Source organism: Magnolia sinica, chromosome 1 (assembly GCF_029962835.1).
Source record: "Magnolia sinica isolate HGM2019 chromosome 1, MsV1, whole genome shotgun sequence".
NCBI lineage: Eukaryota > Viridiplantae > Streptophyta > Magnoliopsida > Magnoliales > Magnoliaceae > Magnolia > Magnolia sinica.
The window spans coordinates 15,210,687-15,236,033 of NC_080573.1; the positions used below are offsets into that span (position 1 = coordinate 15,210,687).

General features: G+C 40.1%; 2 protein-coding genes across 2 annotated transcripts; one reads left to right on the forward strand and one right to left on the reverse strand.

The window, feature by feature from the left end:
• The first annotated feature begins 1,693 nt into the window (after nt 1–1,693).
• On the forward strand, nt 1,694–4,550 carry LOC131240797 (pentatricopeptide repeat-containing protein At5g66520-like). The gene has a single exon (XM_058239273.1). The coding sequence runs from the start codon at nt 1,868–1,870 to the stop codon at nt 3,791–3,793; it is 1,926 nt and encodes a 641-aa protein (XP_058095256.1). The 5' UTR covers nt 1,694–1,867; the 3' UTR covers nt 3,794–4,550.
• Nucleotides 4,551–6,356: 1,806 nt separating this feature from the next.
• Nucleotides 6,357–7,809, reverse strand: LOC131244192 (alcohol dehydrogenase 1-like). Its single transcript, XM_058243841.1, has 4 exons — nt 7,468–7,809; nt 7,268–7,350; nt 6,744–6,824; nt 6,357–6,383 (listed from the first exon to the last, which is right to left on the reverse strand). The coding sequence occupies exons 1-4, from the start codon at nt 7,637–7,639 to the stop codon at nt 6,357–6,359; spliced, it is 363 nt and encodes a 120-aa protein (XP_058099824.1). The 5' UTR covers nt 7,640–7,809.
• Between the last annotated feature and the right edge of the window lie 17,538 nt (nt 7,810–25,347).

Sequence of the window (25,347 nt, forward strand, 5' to 3'; positions counted from 1 at the left end):
GGCCCATCATGATGTTTTATTTGTCATCCAACTTGTTCACAAGGTTACACAGACCTAGACGACGAGAAAACACAAATATAGCCCCTAAGAAGTTTTCAACGGTGGATGATCAATTGTCACTATTTTATGTGGCATGGTCCACTTGAGCTTTTGATTTGCATTATTATTTTACTTATTCCTAAAAGAAGGTGGAAAAATGAATGGACGGCATAGATAAAGCACATACATTACAGTGGACCCCCACATATCTCGGGCCACCTTTGACTACTTGAGTATAGAGAGTCACTTTTAGAAAAAAGAAATAGATTTTGACCAAAGTAGCAGTGTGGTATTCCCAAATGCCCAAAAATACAAAAGGTTTAAATAAATGTTCTATTTAACTTCTCACACTTTTTTTTTTTAATGTTTGTGATGAAATTGTCCTTGCTTGTAGGCTAGTGTCTTATGGATATTTTTCTTCCTTTCTTATTTCCCAGGACATGGTAGATTTCTCACAAACTTCGTGCTGGGCCCCACCTACCTTCTTATAATAGAAAGTTCCTGCGAGCTTGTTTGCATCCGTTGTCCATCATGCCAGGCTCAATTTAGATGTAGGCCAGAGCCAACTTTTGATATGGACAATCTATTGTGGGGCTCATGTTTATATGGGTCATCTATCATGTGGGTCATTTATGATTAGGGGTTGACCCTTGACGTGGATAATCTATTATGTGGGCCCATGTTAACATGAGTCATCTAGCATGTGGGGCCCACTTAATGTGGAATGTCCATTGTATAGGTCCACCTTTGATGTGGACCATCCATCATGTGGGGCCCGTGGTATGGACCATCCATTATGGAGATAAGTAGCTTTCAACATATAAGTTACTTTTACATGGCACTTACTAAATTAACATTAAGTTCAAAAAATAGCTTATTAACTTACATATAAGTCAAAAAAGTTATTTACCAGGTGGTGTCCAATAAATTCAAAAAGTAGCTTAAAGTCAAGAAAGTCCTTAAAAGGGCTTTAGCCCAAAAACGACCCAGTTAGCCCATCCAGCCCATTTGCCGCACCAGTCTTTAATGAAGATGCCGTGAATACGCTTAAATGTACAACCTTACAATTTTAGATCCGAAGCTCAAGTGGACCACACCACAGGAAGAAGTGGAAAAAATGGAAATGCTGACACCTACCCTTGAAACCTTCCAAGGGCTTTGCCATCCAACCTGTTGATAAGGTCACACCGACCTGGATGAAGGGAAAAGACAAATATCAGCTTCATCCAAAACTTTCCTGGCCCCCAAGAATTTTTTTAATGTTGGGTGTTAAATCACCACTATTTCCTGTGGGGTGGTCTACTTGAGCTTTTAATCAACTTCATTTTTGGGATCATACCATAACATGAGCTGTAAAAACGAATGAACGGCGTGGATAAAACACATACATCATGGCCCCATAGCACCCAACACCACCAAGTTGGTGGCCAGTCCTTTGCTAAGCGCGCACGCGTGTGCAGTAAAGCTCATGTACACGCCACACATGTGCCAGCATGGCACGTGGGTGTGAGATCCAATCAACATCCATCAAGTGGATGGATTAGAAAACTTACATTTTTACTAACATTAGCCCACCTGACCAGTGGATCAAACTGGTTCTTGGACTAAAGCAACAAAATAGTGGTGCTGTTCTAACGGATGGATTGGATCTCGGACCTATTGTACCATGCAGTCACATGTGTGGCGTGGACATAAGCTTCATCGCACACGCGCGTGCGCTTAGTAAAAGCTCGTTTCGTCTATAAAATACAAACCTCGTTCCTTTTTCTCTCATCCCCTCCCTGCAGTATTCAAATTTCCGTTACTACTCCCGCCAATTTTCAACCGCATGTCCGCTTCACCACCACTCCCTCTCCCTCCTCACACTCTCCCTCGTTCTCGCCACCCACAAAATGACCAAAATGCCCCTTGGATTCCAACCCCCCAACTCCTCTCCGAATACCCTTTTCTCCGCCATATCCGTTCCTGCAACTCCATCAAACACCTTAAGCAAATTCATGCCCAATCCATCGCATCCGGAGCCATCCACGACAACTTTGTCGCATCCCGTATCCTCTCTTTCGCCGCTCTCTCCCCCAACGGATCTCTCCCGTACGCCCGCCACCTGTTTGATCAAATTCCCAAACCCGATGCCTTCATCGCCAACACCCTCATCCGTGGCTACACGTCTGGGCCCTGCCCAATCGATGCACTCCTATTCTACATCCATATTCTAGAATCTTCCCTCCGTCTCGATGCCCATGCCATTCCTCTCCTTCTCAAGGCATGTTCTGAAATACCTTCTCTTCCGTTGGGCAGAGCGATTCACTCACATGTTTTCAAATTTGGTTGGGGCTCTCACATCCCGCTTCTGAATTATCTTGTTTATATGTACTCCTCCTGCGGATCGATTGATTCTGCAGAACTTATTTTTAGCAGGATGACAGAATTTGATGATGCTTCATGGAATATAATGGTGGGTGGGTATTTGAAATGCGGGCTTTTTGAAGCTGCACGCCGGCTGTTTGATGAAACGCTGGAGAGAGATGTTGTGTCATGGAGCGTGATGATTAACGGGTATGTCCAGAGTAGCTTTTTCAAGGAGGCTCTGGAGCTGTTTAGAAAAATGCTAGTTGAGAAAGTCGAACCCAATGAGAGTGTGTTGGTGAATGTCCTTTCTGCTTGCGCTCATTTGGGAGCCATGGAGCAAGGGAAGTGGATTGAGGGATATGTGACGAAGAAGAATGTAGGTGTCACCGTGCGGTTGGGAACTGCTCTTGTAGACATGTATTCAAAGTGTGGGTGTGTCGAGAGGGCACTTGAGGTTTTCAATGAGATGAAGGAGAAGAACGTACTGGCTTGGAGCGCAATGATCGGTGGGCTTGCAATCAATGGGCATGGTGAGGATGCATTACGTCTGTTCTCTCAGATGGAAATGCATGGAGTCAGAGCAAACAATGTGACGTTCGTTGGAGTTTTAAATGCGTGTAGCCATTCAAGGTTGGTCGATGAAGGATCAATTTACTTCGATTCCATGACAAAGGTGTATGGGCTAAAGCCAAATATTCAACACTATTGTTGTATGGTTGATCTTTATGGTCGAGCTGGGTTGTTAGATCGAGCACAAGAGGTCATTAAAAGCATGCCCATGGAACCCAATTCTGCCGTTTGGGGAGCTCTCGCTAATGCTTGCAGGATTCATGGGAATGCCCAATTGGGCGAGCGAGTAGGAAAACAGCTTCTTGAGCTGGAGCCGGATCATAGTGGGCGGTATGTCCTCTTATCAAATATATATGCTGCTGAAGGGAAGTGGAGCGATGTTGCGGTGCTGAGGAGAGAGATGAAAGAACGTGGTGTTAGTAAGACGCCTGGGTGTAGCTTCATAGACTTGAAAGGTACCATTCATGAGTTTATTGCAGGAGATAACTCACACCCGCAAAGCCAAGAGATTTATGCCAAATTGGAAGATATAAGCAAAGAACTCAAGCTTGCAGGTCATACACCCAACACTAGTGCAGTATTGCTCGATATGGATGAGGAAGAAAAGCAGACAGCGCTCTACCACCACAGCGAGAAGTTGGCAATTGCATTTGGGTTAATTAATAGTGATCCGGGTGCAACCATTCGAATCACGAAGAACCTTCGTGTGTGTGAAGATTGTCATGCCGCTACAAAGATGATATCAAGGATTTACAAGCATGAGATTGTTGTGAGGGATCGGATCCGCTTCCACCATTTCAAGGATGGCTCATGTTCGTGCATGGACTTCTGGTGAATTTCAGTGGATTGGCTCTGCCAGCCATGTTGAATTACAGAAAGAAGCTAAGCTGACATGTTGAAAAAAGACTGCAAACAGTAAGGGAACTTTAATGACATGGACTGACAGATCATCCTCATCGTCGTTGTTGTCCTTGGGGCCTGCTATCATCAACTGCATCACCGCCGTCATCATCATTATCATATCCTTATCTCAGCTCCTGTATAAGGAGCGAGGTATTGTAATGTAGCAGGTGCATCCACTGTTGGTGTATTCCACCGGCCCGTCCTTTGAAAGTAGTCAAGCTAGTTGATATGTCGACGATCACCTGCTTCATCTTCGTCATCCTCAGGTGCATGCTTTCCAAGTTATCTATGCCACCCTTCCCTTCAATCAAACCAGTTGAAGGATGACATGTTGGAATTTACATGGAGAAACTCTAAGAAATCCACTGGACTCATTAAGGAGAAGCAGTAGAACCTGTGTGAAGCTAATCTATTCATCAAGCAGGGCCAGAGATAACATGCCCCAAAATCTGGCCAGTCAACTCATCAGGTGGGGCCTCTCTGTAAATTTAATCATTGATCAGGACCACCCATTCACCACAGCTGTTCTTTAATGGGTTAGCATGAAAAAATGGCATAAATCATATACCATCCAAACCTTCCCCTTTATTGTGATACCCCTCCATTTGTCATCAATGTTCTTGACAGTTCATTTTGTAGGCTATTCATCAGATGGCTAGCGCTTTATGCAGTCTGTTTGATTTTTGCAACCAGCTACAACAGGGGGCCAGACCAAAGTGATGGTCCAGATTTATGATTTCACCACACGTCCAGATGCAGCTACCCTGCATCATAGCCTACAATGCTACTTACATGCGGTTGCTTCACTGTGACAGTTCAATAGTGCGGCATACACGTGCATAAATCCCAATCGTCCAAAACATAGGGCCCATTTGAGGATAGTTCTCGATTATTGATCAGACACCCATCATCTGATAAGTGGCTATCAGATGGATAATAAAAACAGAATGATCTGTGTTGTAACCGAAGGGCAAAGACAAGACTGATTTGTGTGACTTTAGGGTTATGATCCACCCACAATTTGGCGCCAGCAAATTCAGCGCACAAGATCAGATGGTTAAGATATTTGCTTAGTACGATTTTTGGGTTTTGCTCCACCAACAGTAGGGCACCCACAAATTCAACTGTCGAGACCAGAGGGGTGCTTAAGACAACTGATTAGTATGATTTTCAGGTTTTGCTCCATCCACGATGGGGCACCTTCAAATTCGAAGGGCAAGACCAGATGGACGGTGGTTTTTTTTTTTTCTTTGGTCACACACACCCACATCACAAGGGCATTCAATCCCATTATCTCAGTGTTTCAGTGTTGAAAAAGAGTCAGCTATGGAGCCGGACTAAATCAGATGGTTAAGATATCTAATTAGTGTGATTTTTGGGTTTTCCTCCATCCACAACGAGGCACTCAAAGGCAAAGTTCAGATTGCTGCATGCATTGCATGAACCACCCCATTTTAAATGTTATCTTGGTCCCTTCCATTTTCATCAGACATCAACCCACCCATCATAACTGTACTTTTTTCGAGAGAAGTTTGTGCGAGAAGCCCATACAATAATCAAACACCTTGACCGACGTACAGCCAAAGTAGGATTGCCAATGTAGCCCGGTCCACATCAGCCCTGGCCTGACCGAGTAAAAGAAATTGTCAGTGGGCAAGGATGGGCCAGGTCCAAGTCAGACCAAAACGGATTCAATAAAAGATGGCAGGAATTGAGGATGAGATTGGCCTGTGGCTCTAAAGGCTGGTGCCTAAGCCAATGAAGCACAAGTCCTGCCTGATATGCTATTTCTAGGTATAAGCTATCATGTAGTAAATGTACATGCAATTGACACATCATCATTAATATGGCCATGGTCTAGGCAGGGGTAGTCTTAACTAAACCTGATGGACCGATGACCTTCGCCCAAGCCCAAGTCAATTATTAGACCTTAAGCTTTTAAGACCAAACGCAACTAAAGCTGATGGACGAATGACCTTCAACCGAACCCAAGTCAATTATCAGACCCTAGACATTTAAGACCATGTTTGGATAGATGGAATCTAGTATATGATAATGGAAAAGTTAATGATTTTGTAAATTCCATTCTTCAATGTGTTACCTGGAAAGGATGAAAATGTTACCTTTGAAACCATGGTTTTCATGGGCAACCTGATATAACATGTTAATTCAAGGGATCCCTTCCCATGCCCAACATCTGACAAGCTACGACTAAGGACCAAGGGATTGGCCTCACCCAACACCATTAAGCATAACCAGATCCATACGCAAACATGAAATGTAGCATCTTACAGACCTATCATGTGATGAACCCAACCATTATTAAATGAGGTAGGCATAGGTCCTCTCCAAGCTAACCACAGACCCTTATGGACCACTAGGAGTTGACCAAATATAAACTAACACCCAACCTAAACAAAGATTTTGGCATCCCATCACCAAAGACCATCCACCATGTCCAAGGCCATTCTTCCTACTGTCTTGATAAAATGATACTATTTGGACAGCCCAAACAATCCAATCTGTAGCATCAAAAAATGAATGGACAAGATCATTTGCATATGACAGACACAGCAACGGATGCTTAGGAGCATCCAAATTACTTCAATTTTTGCACATTAACCAGAAGAATTGGGGTGGACCGAATGGATGGTTGAGATAGGTGATGTGAATGCAAGTGATTATAAATCAAACTATGCATGGAAGAGTAGCAACGGATGCTTAGGAGCATCCAAATTACTTCAATTTTTGCACATTAACCAGAAGAATTGGGGTGGACCAAATGGATGGTTTAGATAGGTGATGTGAATGCCAGTGATTATAAATCAAACCATGCATCATTTCTCATAAATCTATTAATGTAAATAGAGTGTAACATTAACCTTCCTCAAATTTCTTTTTTTTGGGTTCAAATCAACACCAATAATCCTTGAAGCTCCAACAATTCTAGCCCTTTCAGCAGCCTAATCACATGATATAATTACATCATTTCTCATAAAGTGAGAAGTTACATAACATAAATACACTTTATATAGATGAGAGGAAATTAACAAACATATTAGGTATAGAAACAACATTTTTGACTCAACAATTGGATAGATTAACCTTGTAGATTAGAGTTGCAGTCGCATCATGGGATGGTCTATGCCCTAAAATTTTCTCTATCAGCTGATACTAGTTGTCTAATGAAAATGGATAATTGCAACCAACTGTCCACATTCAACAAGGCTCCAATCAGATGGTTTGGATCATATAATTAGGAATACTCATAACATCCATCAGCTACCATAGCCCCAACATGTGAAAAAATTTGGATCACATTTTTAAATTTGCTTAGCAAAATATTGATAGAACACAAATATTTCCTCGGCGAAGAAAATTAGAAGAAGAAAAAAAAAAAATTCACATCTAGGCCGACTGCTCCCAATCCGAAAACAGCAACAGTAGAACGCCTTGTGGGTTCCACAACATTTAAAGTGGCACCAAGTCCTAGAAGTAAAAAAACTCAATTCAATTACAAGAAAAAAGAATTCATGTTGAAACTTCATGAAACAGAGGAAGTTTACCAAATAGAAAGTCGAATTTTTACGGCAGTGTAGAGTCCACCTGTTGAGATTCCACAACTAAGAACACAAACTTTATCTAGAGAAGCAACAGGGTTGATCTTGGCAACACAATCAACATGAACAACAGTGTATTCGCTGAAAGTAAAAGTTCCTACAAAATGATAGATGGGCTTCCCATTGATGAAAAACCTTGATTGCCCATCACTAATCATTACTCTCCTGTCTGTTCATTCTAAGGAGATCACACATATTGCTTTTCTCCGATTTACGGTGAGCACATTCCTTGCATTACCCTATGAATACAGGGAGCACATGGTCACCTAGTTCAAGATTCGTCACACCCTCTCCAACACTCTACACTCCTATAAATAAGATAGAGATACTTATAAATTGTAAATGCAAAAAGTATTGTAATTGTACTTGTATCATTTTCTTTAAGCTAAAACCAAAGGCTAAAACATTAAATATTTTAAAATATATGAAGAAAAATGAAAATTAAAATAATAAAAATGGAATTAAAATAAAGAATCATACTCTCCAGCTTCATGGCCAAAGATGTGAGGGAATATAGGTTTCTGCCCTTGCAATATTCAAATATTTCAAAATTATTTCATCCATCTTTTACAATAGCATTTAAAAAAACATTTGTTTATATATATATATATATATATATATATATATATAAATATATATATATATATATATATATATATATATATATATATAATTTTCTTTTCTTTTACAAGCATGAATGATATGATTATGATAAAAAAGAAAGAAAAGAAGAGAGGAACTTTGGCTTCCCAGACGTAGACATCAGTACGGCAGAGGGAAGAGAAGAGAATCTTTAAACAGACCTCCATCGCCTGTGGTGGAGCCGCCACCACCTCTTCTATCACCAACGGCTTCCCTGCTTCCCATGCTACTACAGCTGCATCCATCCATGGAAGAACATGATCATCCCCATAGATATTACAAAATTACATATGATAGAAAGGGAAGAGGGAGAAGGTAATTTAAGATGATACCTCTACATCGGATAACCTGATTAGCTGTGCTCGATGACATCTCTCTTTCTACTTTTTCTTCGTTCTTCTTCTCTCTGTGGTAGACTCTGAGCTGATGAAGGGAGATTGACTACTTTGTGGGATATTTATACATAAGATAAGAGCATTTGAATGTTCTAATCTTTAATAGTGTAAAAATGGAGATTGGACTTTTTAACGAATACAACGCTGTCATGAAAACCATTTTCCCTCTGCCTGCGCCTCTTGCATCCAGTGTGGTTTTGGGTACCTGAATTCGTCCCGCAGGATGCTTTTGTATAGGGAATTTTTATTATTTCGCTGAGGGTCCTGCTCATGATGAATGCGGACAAAGTGGACGCTGATTGGATATGGACCCGGATTTCCTATGACAATGTCGGAGGAATTTCCTGCTTTTGGAAATTAGGTGGGGCCATCGTTATGTTGGTGAGAAATCCATACCTTCAATTCATTTTTCCCGCTCATTTTAGGAGATAAAACTAAGTTATTTATGTTTTAATTCAACCCATGGTAATGACTCCATTAACAACATGGATGCATATAAACCTTGAGGTGGACCTCGAGGAGCATCAACGGTGGGCATTTCTTAATACTTTTTACTCTTATGTAGCACACTTAAGTGATGTATTTGCATCACTTTTTTATTTCGTCCTAAAATGAGATTGCAAAATGAATGGATGGGCTGGATTTCTAGCTTTTGAGCTCTTGTTACTGTCAATCCGCATACATTGGATGCTGCCATAACCGTACCGAACTTCCCCTGTATGGCAAGATTTGGACGAAATAGGATTGCGTACTGAGTTACTCAGTACGCTTTCATCGTACGGAGTAAATTAAGTTGGGCCTACTATATGAATGTATGTGGGTTATCTACGTCGTCCATCCGTTTTTTTTTCAGATCATTTTAGTGGTTGAGTCCAAAATACAAGTATATCCAAAGCTCAAGTGGACCACACCAAAGGAAACAGTGGGAATAATGACTTCCACCGTTAAAACCTTGCTAGGGCCCAAAGTGATGTTTATTTGTCATCCAACCTGTTGATAAGATCACATAGACATGGATGAAGGGAAAACACAAATATCAGCTTGATCCAAAAATTCTATGGGCCCCAAGAAATTTTCAACAATAGATTTTCAATTCACACTATTTCCCGTGGTGAGGTCCACTTGAGATTTGGATATATTTAATTTTTGGGCTCAAGCCATCAAATTATCTTTTAAAATGGTTAGACAGAGTAGATAAAATATGTAAATCAAAGTGGACCCCACAGAATTTACTCAGTATGCACATCGTACTGAGTTACTCAGTACGCAATCCGCATCCGATTTGGACGGTAGGAAGCATCTTAAGAAGAGTCCGTATTCCTTAAAGAAAGGGATGCGGATTGGGTACTATCCTGCCCGTCACTAACATCACGGTGGGCCCCGCCTAGCTTTCAAGCTCCTACCATACCCTGCGGGAGGTGATCTACATCCTCGAGAGCGGATTAGGTGAGACCAGGCCTCACCCAACACGGTGCTGCCCTTACTGTGGGGTTACCGTGGGGCCCACCTTGATGTATGTATTATGTATCTACACCGTCCATCCGTGTTTCCAAATCATTTTAGGGCATTATTCTATCGAAACAGTGGTGATTAACCATTAATGGCCACAAATGTATTGGATCAAATATTTGTTTGTTTGTTTTTTTTTTTGTTTTGTTTTTTCCATCCAGGATTATGTGAACTTATCAATAGATTGGATGGGGTCCTTACTCTTAACCGGGTGGTAGACTCCAAGAGTTTCAACACCGGGTCAAGGGTTCGAGTACCCACCGGTGGTGAACGTGTGTGGGGTGTGTGTGTGTGCGTGTGTTAAAAAAAAAAAATTCAATAGATTAGATGGTAAATAAACACTATGGAAACATTAAGGTGCGCCCTCAGAAGTTTTTAATGGTAGATCAACGGTCTAGATTTACATAAAGGTTGGATAGTGTGATCGGCTGCACCAGTGAGCCCCACTAAGTTGTGATACATCCAGAAATTCATGAGGGGTGGTGTGCTACCACTGTGATTAGCGCACGGTATCATGAGGGAACTAGGAACCCTGATTTCGAGAGGGATAGGAGTTTTTATGGGTTTCAAACTCCTCTACCCCTTTCAACTATAAGAATAGGTTAGGTCTGAATCCAACACCATCTACTGAAGGAAAATTTCCGTCGCATCTTCTTAATGGAAATAAGAAAAGGAAGACATTGGCATTCTGATTCTTTAGCAATGGCGTGGTAGATAGGTAAGCTATCTTCCTATTTTGATCACCGTATTATGTGCCCAGCAAGGTCCTTTGATCTTCTTCAATTTATGGGATAATGCATTAAAGTGATTTGGAAAAACCGATGGACGGAGTGAATACATAATACATACACAAAGGTATGTGCCACAGTAACCCTATGGTAAGGGCCACACCGTCTCAGGTGGGGCTGGGTTCTCACCTAATCGGCTCTCAACTTCCTCTCTCTCTGACGCAGAGAGATTTCGTTGTACAGCAAATGGCAAAGCATCTTAAAGAAAGAGGCGTGGATTGCGTACTACCTCTGCTCTCCCTAGCTAGTAACAGAAGGGGCTTTGAAGGCCACCGTGATGTATGAGTTTCATCTACACTGCCCATCCATTTTTTTCATATTATTTTAGGGTAGAAGCTAAAAACATGAGGCAGCTCCAAGGCTCAAGTGGACCACACAGTAGGGATTAAATACTTACAGTTGATTTAATATTTTGGAACCATGGAAGCTTTGGATTAAGTTGATATTTGTGTTTTTCCTTCATTTGTGCCTATGTGATTTTATGAACAGATTGGATGGCAATTAACCATCATGATGGACCCTAGTTTTAATGGTGGGTGTCATTATCACCCTTGATTCCTGTCATGTAGTTTCACTTTAGCTTTAGATCTGTCTCATTTTTAAGCTGGTACTGTAAAACTATTTGGCAACATGAATGGATGATGTGGATAAAACCCATAAATCATGGTAACCCCTCACACCACTTGTCCATTACAAGGATGAGTGGGTTAGCACACAATCCTCACTCATTTGAAAGCTGTTTTGGTTGGTACCTACTTAACTAAGTGATCTCCTTCTAACTGGGCCTCCTGTCCCATCAAATCCAGAGGGAGGAGTGGATTAGGTGTTACTTGGGTAATAAGTTGGTGTTTCCCTAATTGTGGGGCTCACCCTGATATATGTTTTGTATATCTTGCATCATTTATTATCTTTTAGAGCATTTAAAAGAATGGTTGTAAAAACCAAGCATATCCAAATCTCAAGCGAACTACATTGCAGGGATATTAGTCATTAAATGCCCATCATTAAAAACTTCTTAAGGCCCAATGTAATGTTTATTTGTCATCCAACTTGTTGATAAGGTGACATGGGCCTAATTTGATCAAAACTTTACAACCCCATTAATGGCCGACATTCCATCCCTACCATGTGAGTCCACACGAAATTTGAATTGCTTCATTTTTTGGATCATGCCCTAAAATAACTTAAAAACTGATGAACAATATAGATATACAACACATAAATCTAAGTGGGCCCCACGGCTAAGGAAAAACCCAATATTGTATTACTTGTCTAATCACTCCTACATAAGGGGTGGAATTGGGAGCAGATTAGCTATTACATAGGTAACACTACCCAGCTAAGACCCGGATTGTGTGGGGCCTACCTTGATGAATGTATTGTATATTCACGTCGCTCATCCATTTTCTCAACTCATTTCAGGACGTTATTTAAAAAATTAAGTATATCCAAATCTATGCTAAACTACACTATTAAAAGCTTTTTGTAGGGCTCAATATTTTTGGATCATGCTGATATTTGTATTTTCCCTTTATTTATGTTTATTTGACTTTATCAATGTCTTGAATAGTAATTAAACATTATATATTTTCTTACAATCGGCCATGGGAACAATCACCACCATTTATGTGGTGTGTTCTACTTAACATTTAGATGTGCTTAAATTTTGGGACCACATCTTAATATGGGCTATAAAAATGGGTGGACAGTATTGATATATAACAAATTATTAAGCTAGGTCCCATGCTAACAGCTTATCCATTTCCGCAGAACTTGGGCCAGGCAGGGCAATACCTTGTTCACGTCCCTGTTCACAGCCCTTCATGATACTACCCCATTTGAAAGGAGCTTCACCAAAGGTGTCACAGCAGGATTTGCTAGAGTCTGGTTGAGTATGTCATCCACACAAGAACGTTCAAACATGCCTTCCCTAACCCATCTCATCTTGTGTTTGACATTCAATCTAATCATGTCATATCAAATTGGGAAGGAGCTATGTCGTGGCAAGAACAGTAACCAATCTGCCTCGTGCCTTAGTGGTGTGTTGACGTCATCAAGTTTTATGAGTCCCTCCTTGAGATATGTGTTATATCCAGACCATTTGTCTATTTGAGAAGATAATTGTAAGCTTTGAGCCTAAAAATTAGACAGATCTAAAGCTCAAGTGGACCACACTGGAGAAAGAAGTGGGGGATTGAACGTCTACCACTAAAACCTTCTTAGGGGTCACAAAAGTTTTAGATGAATCTGATTTTTATTTTTATTTTACTTTTACACATGTCTGCATGACCTTATGAACAAATTAGATGGAAAATAAAAATCACGGTGGACCCTTATGAATGTTTTAATGGTGGTAATCACTGTTCCACTGCTATTTGTGGTGTGGTCGACTTGAGTTTTGGATATGAATCATTTTTAGTCTTATGCTCTAAAATGATCTTGCCAAATAAATGAACGATGTGGATATAATAAATACATAATTGTGGGGGCCATGTTACTTTGATCTCCTTTCAATCCGCATAACATTTTGTCTTAAAGACCTGACGTTTGTCTTCGCCCATGCAATCTGCTTCCCTCAATGTACCCACGTGCACTTCTTCTACTTATCAAGAAATGTAAAATTCAGCGGCACGTCTGAGGAAAAATTGCACTATATCATTCGATTGGTTCACATAAGGCCCATATTTAGACGTGTGGTTCATGTTGCTAGTTGGGGAAGAAAATGTCAGCCAACATGGTGGCTATTTGCATTTCATGTAAGACAGTGAAGAGGGTTACGGCCTCAAGCAAATCCTCAGTAACACAAGCTAGGCCCCCACCGAGACTTGTGTTATGCCCACTCTGTTAACCTGTCTCGCCAGGTCATACCACAAGAAATGGGAGAGTATTAGGTGAGGCCCCCACTCACTCAAGATTGTGTGGCCCTTATTGTGGGGCCTACCTTGATTTATGTATTTTATATCCATGGTCTATGTGTTTTGTTGGATAATTTTAGGGCATGAGCCCAAAAATGCAATAGATCAATATCTTAAGTGGACCATATCATAGGAAAACAATGGTGATTGACCACTAAATCATTTTCTTTGGTTATGATAGTTTTGGATCAAGCTAGTATTTTTTTCCCTTCATCCAAGTCCGTACAACCTTATCAACAGGTTAGATAGCAAATAAACATTACCCAAACATTAGGTGGGCCCTAGGAAGTTTTTAATAGTGGGGCATTTAATCACAATTGTTTCCTGGTGTGGTCCACTAGAGATATGGATATGCTTAATTTTTGGATCATGCCCTAAAATTGTAGAATAGATACATCAAGGTGGGTACCACAGTAAGTTCTGGAGTCTTGGGTGAGGACGACTGCACTTTATCCACTTTAGAGCTTGGGCACAAGATGACTCGACTTGACAAACTTAACTCGACCAACTCTTTCAAATCCGAATTGATTCGAGCCGAGTGGGTGAGTCGATCCGAATCAAGTTGACTTTGTCCAATCTGAACTCAAACCGAGTCAAGTATGAGTCACCCAGCAACTCGACTTGACTCGACCCGAAATCAAACTCGGTACTAACTTGACTTGATATGAAATTTGACTCAAATATGAGGTTTCAGATACGAGATGTCATGTACCTGATGGAGAGGTGGCAATTATGGCAAGTGAATCTAGGTTTTAATTTCAGCCCGTGGATACCCACTACACTCAACCCGACTTGGTGCCGACTTGGTACTTGTGACCGAGTCAGACTCGGTCCGGATTAGTCCAAGCCAGACTTGAACTTGGATTGGGTCAGGCATACTGAACTCGGTACCAAGTTGGGTCGAGTTCGAGCCAAGCCTACTTCAAAACCGGATCGATTCAGGTTAGCCCTAACTCAGTTCGACTCGACTTGATACCCAACTCCACCACATCTAATCATTTAATAATGATGAACAAAACGTACTATAAGATATAATCAGTAATGGTGAATACTCCATGAAAAATAAAAGTTTAATTGATCACATGATTAGAATTAGGGCTAAAAGTTGGGCGAGTTCAACCCGACCGACCTGTGACCGACCTGACATTGGGTTGGTTTAAGGCAGGGTCTATTAGTTTCGGTCTTGAGCTTGGATTATACAAACACCAACCCGATAAAACTTGGGTCGGGCTCAGGTTGAGGTCTTGGGTTGGCCGACCCAACCCGAACCCAATCGATACACAAGTTACTTATAAATTATAATTGCGTGCGGATCATTTGTGTTGAAGGCACAGGAAATACAAGTGTCGTCAGGTCTCCTTGGTACACATCATTTTCGAAGACTCAAGCTAACAAGATACACCGAATTTGTCTCCCCCAAATAGCTTGTGTGGGACACAATACGACTTTTAAAGGAGTAGTTGTCATATATTTTATCCTGTTTGTTTTTAAAAAAATGAAGTTCTTTACGATAAATAACTACATATATAATTAATAAAATCATAGGTACAAGAAACACTACGTGTATTGAAATATAATAGACTAATGTAATAACAAAAATATTAGCATGCATCCACCTGACTAACCCGATCAACTCGAACGAGCCCGCTTGGGTTGGGCTTGGATTGAGAATTCCCAATGCAAGCTTGGGTTGGGTTAGGGTTTAAGTATAGGAACCTTGGGTTGGGTTAGGGTTGAGCACCAACCCGACTATTCGAATGTCTTTTTGTAATGTGAGGCCCGCCTAAACCGTGCTATATTTATTTGAAGTTCATTTGCCATCCAACCTGTTCATAAGGTCACAGAGAACAGGTCGAAACTTGCACTAAACATATGGAAAGAAAATTTTCTGATGGCTTATATTGAACTATACAGTCAATTATAAAAGATTTCATAGCACAAAATTAGGACAGTCCATTTTTCTCTCACTTGTCAGAAACTCGAGTGAATGAGTCAACCAACTTCAGCCAGGACATTTTCAAGATAAAACCTAACAGACCATTAGATGAGGAGGTGCACTGACAATTGTACATGGCCCAATACCCCTCATCAGACCTTTACAATTATATCTTATATAGAAAATCATTTATAGTATTAATTACATTATATATATATATATATATATATATATATATATATATATATATATATATATATATATATATATATATATATATATATATATTGCACATATTAGTTATATAAGAAGTAATATAATATAATTTAGAGAGTTTTGGTAAAAATGTATATTGTGTAATGTACAAATAATCATATAAAATGTATAATTAAGTATAGTTAGAAGTTATAATAAAAATGAATAAAGAGTGATAAATATATAAAAAAGAATACTAATATATAATATAAAAAAATATGAATGATAGATTAATATAAATATAAAATATTAAAATGCAATATTATTGTATAATAAATATGTTTATTTAGAAAAAGTTTAAATAGTATTTAATTTTTATATACATAAATAGCACGATATTTATATAGTATATGTTAAGTATAATTTATGTATATGTTATACATTAAAATTATTATCATTATTAACAGTGTATAGTTAAGTATAGCGACATTAAGGGCGTGTTTGGGCAGACGCAATAAGATGGCTTACGACGGATGGGATCACGCGATCCCGCGTGCCCATCCCATGCACGCCTTTACGTCGCGTGAGATCCAGAATTCATCTCTATCCCATGGTATTTATAACTCGTGTACGGTGGATATCGATGAGATATCCCATCCCACCCCTCTCGTCTCCTTAAGTCCAACCAAATCCCGCGGGATTTCGGCTTGCCGTCTGCTGCTGGATTTTCGCGTATACGGAGAGAGGAAACCATGTCGCCTCCTGCAGCATCCCTTCCCAGCTATCAGGTCCATACTAGCAGAGATGAAATATCTCTGGTATGGGCTTTGGTCAGTGACGTCCATCATCGGGTATTTAGCCATGGACAGCATGTCGAGCTCCATTCATCGCCCCACAGGGAGAAGGTAAGCTCCGGTCTCTAAATGCGGTTTACCGTTCTTGCGTGAGGTATGTCTCCCTTACCCTGATTTTCCCCTAGTGTCTCCTGGTTAGGGATTGGGCATTTCAGGAATTTCTGTTGTTATCTATACTTCAAGCGGATGTCGTCCCGTTTTCAAAACTTGTAATCCTTTTTATGAATCCATGTTTGGAATTAATTTCTTTGTAATTGCAAGTAGTTGAGTTCTAAAAATCCATTCGACTGCCACATGCATTGCAATGTGAAGGTACGGCCGTTGGATCTGTAGCTTCACATGCATGCACGATAAACGCCTCTTTTGGCTAAGAGGAGGACTTGGATTCAAAATGGATTTGGGAATGGAATCCACCATAAATGGACTTTACAAAGAGACCATAACGTCAGTGGGTATTTCATACCGTATAAGTGGGCCAGTGTTAGAGAAGCTTGACTTCTTACATGACGTAGAAATGGTTTGGTTTATACCTCATGGATGGACATGGTGGTGCCTTAAAATGGATTTTCGCAGAATGTGTAGCAAAAAAGAACTTCTATAGCATTATTTTTTGTTATTCTTTAAAGATTACTTGATTACTATTACTGTCTTCCACTTTTGGCACCATGTTATTAGCACCGAACAATTTGGTTTTCGTGAAGGGCAAAGAATATCCGTTGGAACTTCAAGTTGATATATGTTCCATATATTTCTTTTTATTTTTTTCTTTTTTTTTCTTACTATGGTGAAAATGAAATGATAGTTGTTCTCCATTACCAGCACCATTTATTTATACCAACTGGTTGAATTCGATCTAGAGACAGTTTTTTTGTAGATGGCTTAGCATTTCAAATTTGTTTGGAGGTGTCCTACTTCTCATTATTATGATCACCAGTTGTACAGTTAGGATGTGTCTTGCTTATTAAGGTAGCTGAGAACACTGACTTGTATTGCAGGTTCCCCTGTTTGGGATGCATTGTCTTCTTGTTTATTTCTGTTTATTGAGGTTGCGTTGTAGTAGGGAGTCATTATGGAATCGTCAATTAAAGAGAAATTGATAATGTACGAAATATTTAATTTGCCAAATGGTTGATCGTTCAGCCAATGGATAAATTTTGAAATATGGAATAACTATTTCAGATTCACAATTCATTTATCTTTCAATTGATTTGTAGATTGTTTGAACCCATGTACTAGTAGTGAACATGGCTTGATATAGATGGGTACGGTTTTACTCTTCACTAGTTTCTACCTTTCACTTTAGGAAATCCTTACATATAAATTAATTTGTTTTTATTTTGTATATGAATTTCAGGTGACCATAATTTTAGAAACATCATTCGCAGGTACATATGTAATATCTTCGATTGGCCTGTAGTACTCTATGTATGTTGATTGTTTCTGTGATCTCCCACTATGGATTGAGTAGTATTTGAAAATTCCTAGACAGGGTGTATCATGGCAATTAAATCCGTTGAACGGTTAATTTTTTCAATGTGGATGGTCATTTCATACTACTCTTAACCATCTATTTGCACCCACATGATGGACACTGCTAATTCATTATCTGAGATCTTCGGTGTGTTTTCATCTCAGGTGTATTATATCTGTTTTGGCAGCATTGTCAGAAAGCTCTTTATACAGAATGTGATTGTTTTATCAGATTATGAAAGGAGTTTATTTATGTGGTTCTTTGAAATGTTGAAATTTCGATAATCAAAATGTCTTCTGCCTTCTTTTTTTATTTTTTACGTTTGTGGGTGAAAAAGTTGTCATAGCTGATCTCTATTACCAGCACCAGTTATCTAATTTGATGCATGGATTAGGATATGGAAACAGTTTTTGTGGATGGCTTATACTTTGAAATTGTTTTGGATGTTTCCTAGTTCTCATTACTATGATCACTTATTGTACATGATTGCCTAGTATGCATGTGGTGCATGTTTCATTACGGATCAGGGGGTTGGAGCTGTGATTATATGGAATATTCAATCTTTGTTCATCTTTATTGATTACTATTTTGATTTCATGCCATTTTATATACCTTTCTTCAGTCCATGTTGCTACCACATGTTCCTTTGTTTTTTTTACTGATATCGAAAAAAAAAAAAAAACATGTGGAATCATTCCTTTGTTGGCTGGATATGGATCTTCATGAAGGAACCTAATAAGAAAACATAATAGAAAAATAGAAATGTCCTTGTGGTGAGGGGCAGAGCTGTGACTAGGATTGAATACATGCATCAAGGTGGGCCCACGGTAACGACCACATTGTCTTGGGCAAGGCCACCTAATCTGGCCCCAATGGTATAAACTATCAACCCACAAGCAACAAGTGGCTTGGCCCATCTATCTGCACAAAAGAAAAAAATGCAGTTAAACATACATTGGAACACCACATTATTATACAATCACCATTTCTTACAATACAATGCAATCTCTCCTGTAAAAAATCATAGTAACCAATACAATCCTTCCTTTCATGTGAGAATCAAACAATCACCCATCACTATAACTAGAGAGCACACAGTACATGCAACTACAAAACTAGCGCAGCACCAAATAGAAGAAAATTGTAACAAATGGCTGCAGCATATGCATTTTTAAATAGACAGCTATGATATAGAACCAAAACAATTATCGAGCGGGCCACAGGTATAAAACTGGCAGCACACTCTCGATGTCAGGGCCACAGCTATAAAACTGGCAGTGCACTCAGGTTAGATCATTTTACGGCATGAGTTAAAAAATGATGTGGATTTAAAACATTGTGTGGATGCTCTTAGTTCACTTTGAGATCTATTGTGATGGTTAACTGGTTTAAACACTAATTATGTTTCCATATTCATGCTTGGGTTTTTGCAGATTACAGCGAGGCATTTGCCTGTAGCGACATCGCGTTCATATACCTGCAACACGTAGTTTCGGTATGTTCTATCACAACCCAATAGATTTGGACACTGCTAGGTTGATAATGTGCATTCCAATATGTGATATTCATGTGCATACAACTATGAAATTCATGGCAATATGTGAAATTCATGTGCATACAACTATGAAATTCATGGCAATATGTGAAATTCATGTACTTACTACCATTGGGTTTTCAAAAATAGAGTATATGATTTTTAAAATGTTTGTACATGAGTAGCGAGCTCTTTGATGGCTAGGTCGAGAGCTTTAACGAGCCATGCATGTGACCATCTTTTCTTTCATGGAGGATATCACGTGACTCTTTTCGACTCGTTTGTAATTTCTTGCAGGATAATCATAATTCTCTTCTTCTTTATTTATGAATTTTGATGTTATAGTTCTATGTTTTCTTCTTTTTCAAACTTGTTTAGGAAATAGTTTCTAAGAAGAGAAAGTTCTATTTTCATTATTGAGTAAAACTTTTTGAGGTTTCCATCATGGATCTCTTCAAATTTTCTAGTAGATTCACTGTCAGAAGGCTGTTGGACAGATTTTTTTAACTTTTTAGTTATAAATAGCAAATGGAAATGTCTGTGTAGAACAATTTGGTTAATATTCTTGATGGAACGTGTTTATCAACTCGATTAATCAAGGGAAACAATTTCACAAAATGATTTGAAAATAAAATAAATTATGCTTGGGAGGTTCACACTAATTTTAAAGTCCTCTACTTCCACCTGTATACGTATGTGGTTGACAGGTGATGGACGATGAAGATAAGGAAGTGATGGCAGATTCCATTGTGGTTCTAGCAACAGTTGCATGTGTCGTAGCTGTTGGGGAATACTGTCGACACTACATGTTTAGAGAACCGGCTCGAATAGGGGATGATGCACATGTCAGATTTATCAATTCAATTATTCGAAGGATGAAGTAGGACGCATTTTTCCATCTATGTGAAGTAGTGCGTGATAAAACGACCCTACAAGATACACGTAACGTTAGTTTAGAGGAACAATTTGTGGTGTTCTTGCATACAGTTGGCCACAACGTCTGAAATCGTGTGATAGTACACAGATTTTGTCGATTTGATGAAACTATAAGCCGTCACTTTCACCGAGTTTTAGATGCGGTTGTTTCCCTGTACCCTGAGTATGTTAAGCAGGCAGGCGCACTGTCACGCCCCAGACTCAGTAACCGAACTCACAAGGAGCCCGATGGCCGGTTCTGGCTACAACAGCCTCCGTAGTACCCCATTTTCGGCTCCTGAGGTAGGTTCCAATCTTAGGATCCTACAAGGAGGATTTTCATAACAGTATAATCATTTTAATACGAGCATACCCAAAATCACAGCAAGTATATCTGAGAATAACAAAGGGCACACATCATAAAATTCACTAAGAATTTTAACTTTTATAAGTTTACATAAAAGGACATAGAATAATAGGAAAAGAGAGAAAAGTTAGCAATACTAGGTCTTCAAGCTCAGCTCTAATCCACGCTTTGCCGCTCTATAAAACCTGCCTAGGATCACCTGCACGCATCATTCGTGCATAAGCTTATAGAAGCTTAGAGGGTGGTGAAAGTGTGTGTCAATGGTGCACAGAAGAATAGTAGGAGGTACAAGGAAAGAACATGCTCAATGAGAATATCACTACCCTTACCAAGGCTTATCACGAATACCATGGAATGAGTACTGGACGTCATATCAAGGCAGTGCATGAAGGGGGCTTACACAACCAATGCTAATGTGATGCAAGTAATGTCAGTGCTCATATCCAATCCACATATCAAATACATTTTCAGTCATAAGAAAATCACCAGGGTCCATTACACTGCTGAATGACTGCCACTCTACAGACCCGTACAGTCAAACGAGCGTAAAAGACCTCACTACTTGCCTGTGGACAGCCAATCACCAACAAGGCCTGACGGTAGCGGACCCATTTCACGAGCTAGTCAGACTCAGCCTAATAATGCCCTTCCTCACAGGCGGATAAGGCCATATCTCTATCCAACCGACTACATGATAGTGGGAGTCATGGCCTACAGGTGTAAGGCCCTCGTGCGCTCATGTTTTCACTCGGTCACGGCGTTGAAGCAGATCCTTGGTACCATGAAAGTTTTGAGAATTTCACCCATGGGCATCCTATGCACCCGATATGCTTAAACATTATTTCCAGTGTCCACACATCCAGCCATCCACGAATATCCCTATGGAGGCAAGGCCCTGATGAAGCGAGGGCGAATGTTGATCATACTATGCAATGTGAGATGCATGAATCACACAAACAGCCATGTATCATACCTAAACATCCAACATGCTCAAGAGGGAAAAACTCCATCCCTCACAATATCATGCCCAATGGCATAACCATGATCAATCACATCTCAGCCAAGCATGCATATGATGCGTATGGGAGTGGGCCATGAAGATGAACAAGAAATGTCAATGCAATGAAGATGTTCCCCCTCCTCACTAATAGGGTCTAGGTACTTAGACCGTTTCTCAAAAGGAATGCAACCTCAATGAGGGCCCAATAGCCTAGGGTAGCCCACGAGACTAGATAGATAATGGCATGTGGCCTAAATAATAAGAATGGGCCTAGCAATGGTCTATGGTGGACCTTTAACCACCCATAGAAGCAAGAATGGGCCTAACAAGGGCCTAGAGGGGCATATCAAGGTGGGCATTCAACCACCATTGTCCCCTAAAGGCAACCTAATAATAATCTACCAAGGATTAAGGCCAGTAGCCCGAGCATCACCATAAGAAAGAGATGGGCAGCTATATACATATAGATACATCACATGTTGGGCCTCGATAAAGTGGTCATGGGCCCAATAGGGGCAATATACAGCCAAATCCACATGCAATAATATGGGCCCATAAGGAAGGTTAGGGCTCAAACATAAGAGCCACAAAGTCCATACATTGTGGTGGGTATAGTGGGCAGCCCATTACTCCAACACATGGGCGAGAATCGTATTCAAGATAAGCAAGTTGGGCCTTACAACCTAGCCCAAGAATTTAGTTATTTTGGTGGGCAACCTAGGGTCCAACCACTCATACATTCTAGTCCACTAGCCCAAGAGAATACCATGGAGAATACACTCCAAGAATCCACTGGGCCTATCTAAAGGGTTCCAGCCCATTTGGGCTTACAAGGAATCCAAAAATCTGATTACATATAAATACCCATATAGCCCAAATAAGGTGAGCCTCAATGATGCATTAATTAAACCCAAAATTTAGAGTGTAAAGGCATGAATTATCCTACAAAATCCTCACAATATGGTGGGTTATACAACACATCTAGGTGGACCCACAAGGTAGGCTGGAGGGCCAGCCAAGGCTGGACGCCCTAGCCTGGGCGTCCCTGCCTGATGAGCCACTCCAGGCCATACCACCAGCATTACAAGGGCCCGATGGCTCTGAAATTTTACAGGGTGACACTTTTATGGGTGAGAAATGCCTCCACAAAATTTTAAGATTTTTAGACACCTGAAAATATTTTAATTAATTTAAATAAAACGGTCTATACAGAAAATCAGACTGACCTGGACGTCCCAACGTGGTAGGCCAGTCCGGCCCTTGCCACGGTGTGTACAGGGGTCTAATGGCCCCAAAATTTTTTAGATGGGTCCTAACATGGATAGGTCACCTCCCTGTAAATTTTCATAATTTTTAGAGACCTAAAAATATTTTAATAAATTTTGGAATTCCAACCTGTCCAGGGTGGAATGCTGCTGAAAAAATAGCTGTCCACTATCCTGAATTTGGGTCATCCAAATGGGTGGGTTATGGCCTCCAAAATTCCTGAAATTTTGGCCCAAGGTCTCTCATCAAACTTTCAATAAGGTGGGATCCAGAAATATGGCCCACCTTCCGAGAAAATATTTTTAAAATTTTATTTTTATGGAACTATACTGCTGGACACAGCAGGAATTTCTGGCAGCCCAATATGTTGGCCCACCCTTTTGGATGCCAAAATGGGGTCCATTGGCCCTAAAATTTGTAGGTAGGTCCTAACATGTGTGAGGCACCTCTCTAAAAAATTTTAGAATTTTTGAAGTAGTATAAGTATTTTATTTAAATTCAAAATTACAATCTGTCCAGAATTTCTGCTAAGTGCAGAATTCTGAATAGATCATGGTTGAGCACCCAATGGGGTGGGCCCTGGAGGTCCAAAAATTGAGAAAATTAAATTCAAACATTCTCTCATATATGTAGTATAAGTTGGGGTCCACAAAAGTGGCCCACCTGATCAGAAACTATTTTAAAATTTTACATTTCCAAATTACAACCTTGCTGGAATTACAGCAGAAAACCCAGCAAGTACCCATATTGGCTCACCCTTTTGGGGACCCAAATGAGGTCAATTAGGGCTGAAATTTGGCATGCTTATAGGTGGGATATCCATATTCAAAAATCATATTTCACTTGGTATACAATTCCCCACCTAAAGCCCCAAATCCTGGACTCAAGTCGGCCCAAAAATTTGTCCAGACAGATTTGGACAACAACATGTAATAGAAAGAATTAAAATTTAAACATTGTTTTCCATGGGATTTAACCCCAGGAATATATGTGGTGGACCACCCCAGTGGGCCCCAAAAATGTCCAGACCTTCCCCATCATCAAATACCCCTTATATATGTCCCATTTAGGTAGATTTTGGGGCCACATGTCTAAGGATGGACCGCTATGGGCGTCCAAGCTCCATGGTTGGTCTGGATTTTTGTTGGCCTACAAGGTGAGCCACACATGCAAGATCAGAATTCTATCATTAAAAAAAATAAAGAATCGGCCACAAGAAGAGGGGCTCCGTCACATTGAGGCCCTCCCCTTCATCAATCACACCATACATTCCTTCTATTCATATGTTACAATAAAGATCCACCACATGCATGTCCTAGATTCAAGATCAATGGTTGGGATGTCATCCCAACCATGATTCTAAAGTCTAGATGACCTATCATGCCATGGAATCCAAGTAATCCTCCATAATGGGGGCCCATAGAGGAAAAACTCCATGCATAAGCATGCATGCATCAAATAGGCCATTTGGCCACAACTAAGGGATGATGTAGGATCTCCACCATTGATTGGTGGGTCCTACACTTCCCATAAAAAAAAGAGAAAGAGAGATCTAAGAACATGAAAATAGAACTCCTAAATCCTAGGAGTACACCCACCTTAGATTGCTCCAAACTTGGACCTCATAGCTCCTAGTGCACCAAGGGATCCATATCAATGGGTAAGATTGGATTTAGATGGTTAACTTTAGAGGATTAGAGGGGAAATGGGGCTGGAATGGAGGGAAGATGGGCTGGAATAATGGAGGGAAGTTGCTAGGGAAGAAGAGAAGAGAGAGAGAAATGAGAAGGATAAAAAGAGAAACCTTTTTTAAGCTAAGTAATCATTACTTTCTTACCTTGGTTAGAGAGGAGAGATTATTGCAAGTAGGGAGTTACAACCAAAGTTGTAGGTTTAATAGGTTAGTAGGCATGTGGGTAGTGTTTGGGTGGTGGGTAGTGTAGGTTATCAAATTTTGGGTGTGTTGGGTAATGTGTGTTGAAACTTGTGCATTAGGGATGAGACCATCTAGGAAAATGTGCACATCACTCCTAAGTGGGCCATGTGATCATGATTAAGGACTATAACATGAGATACACA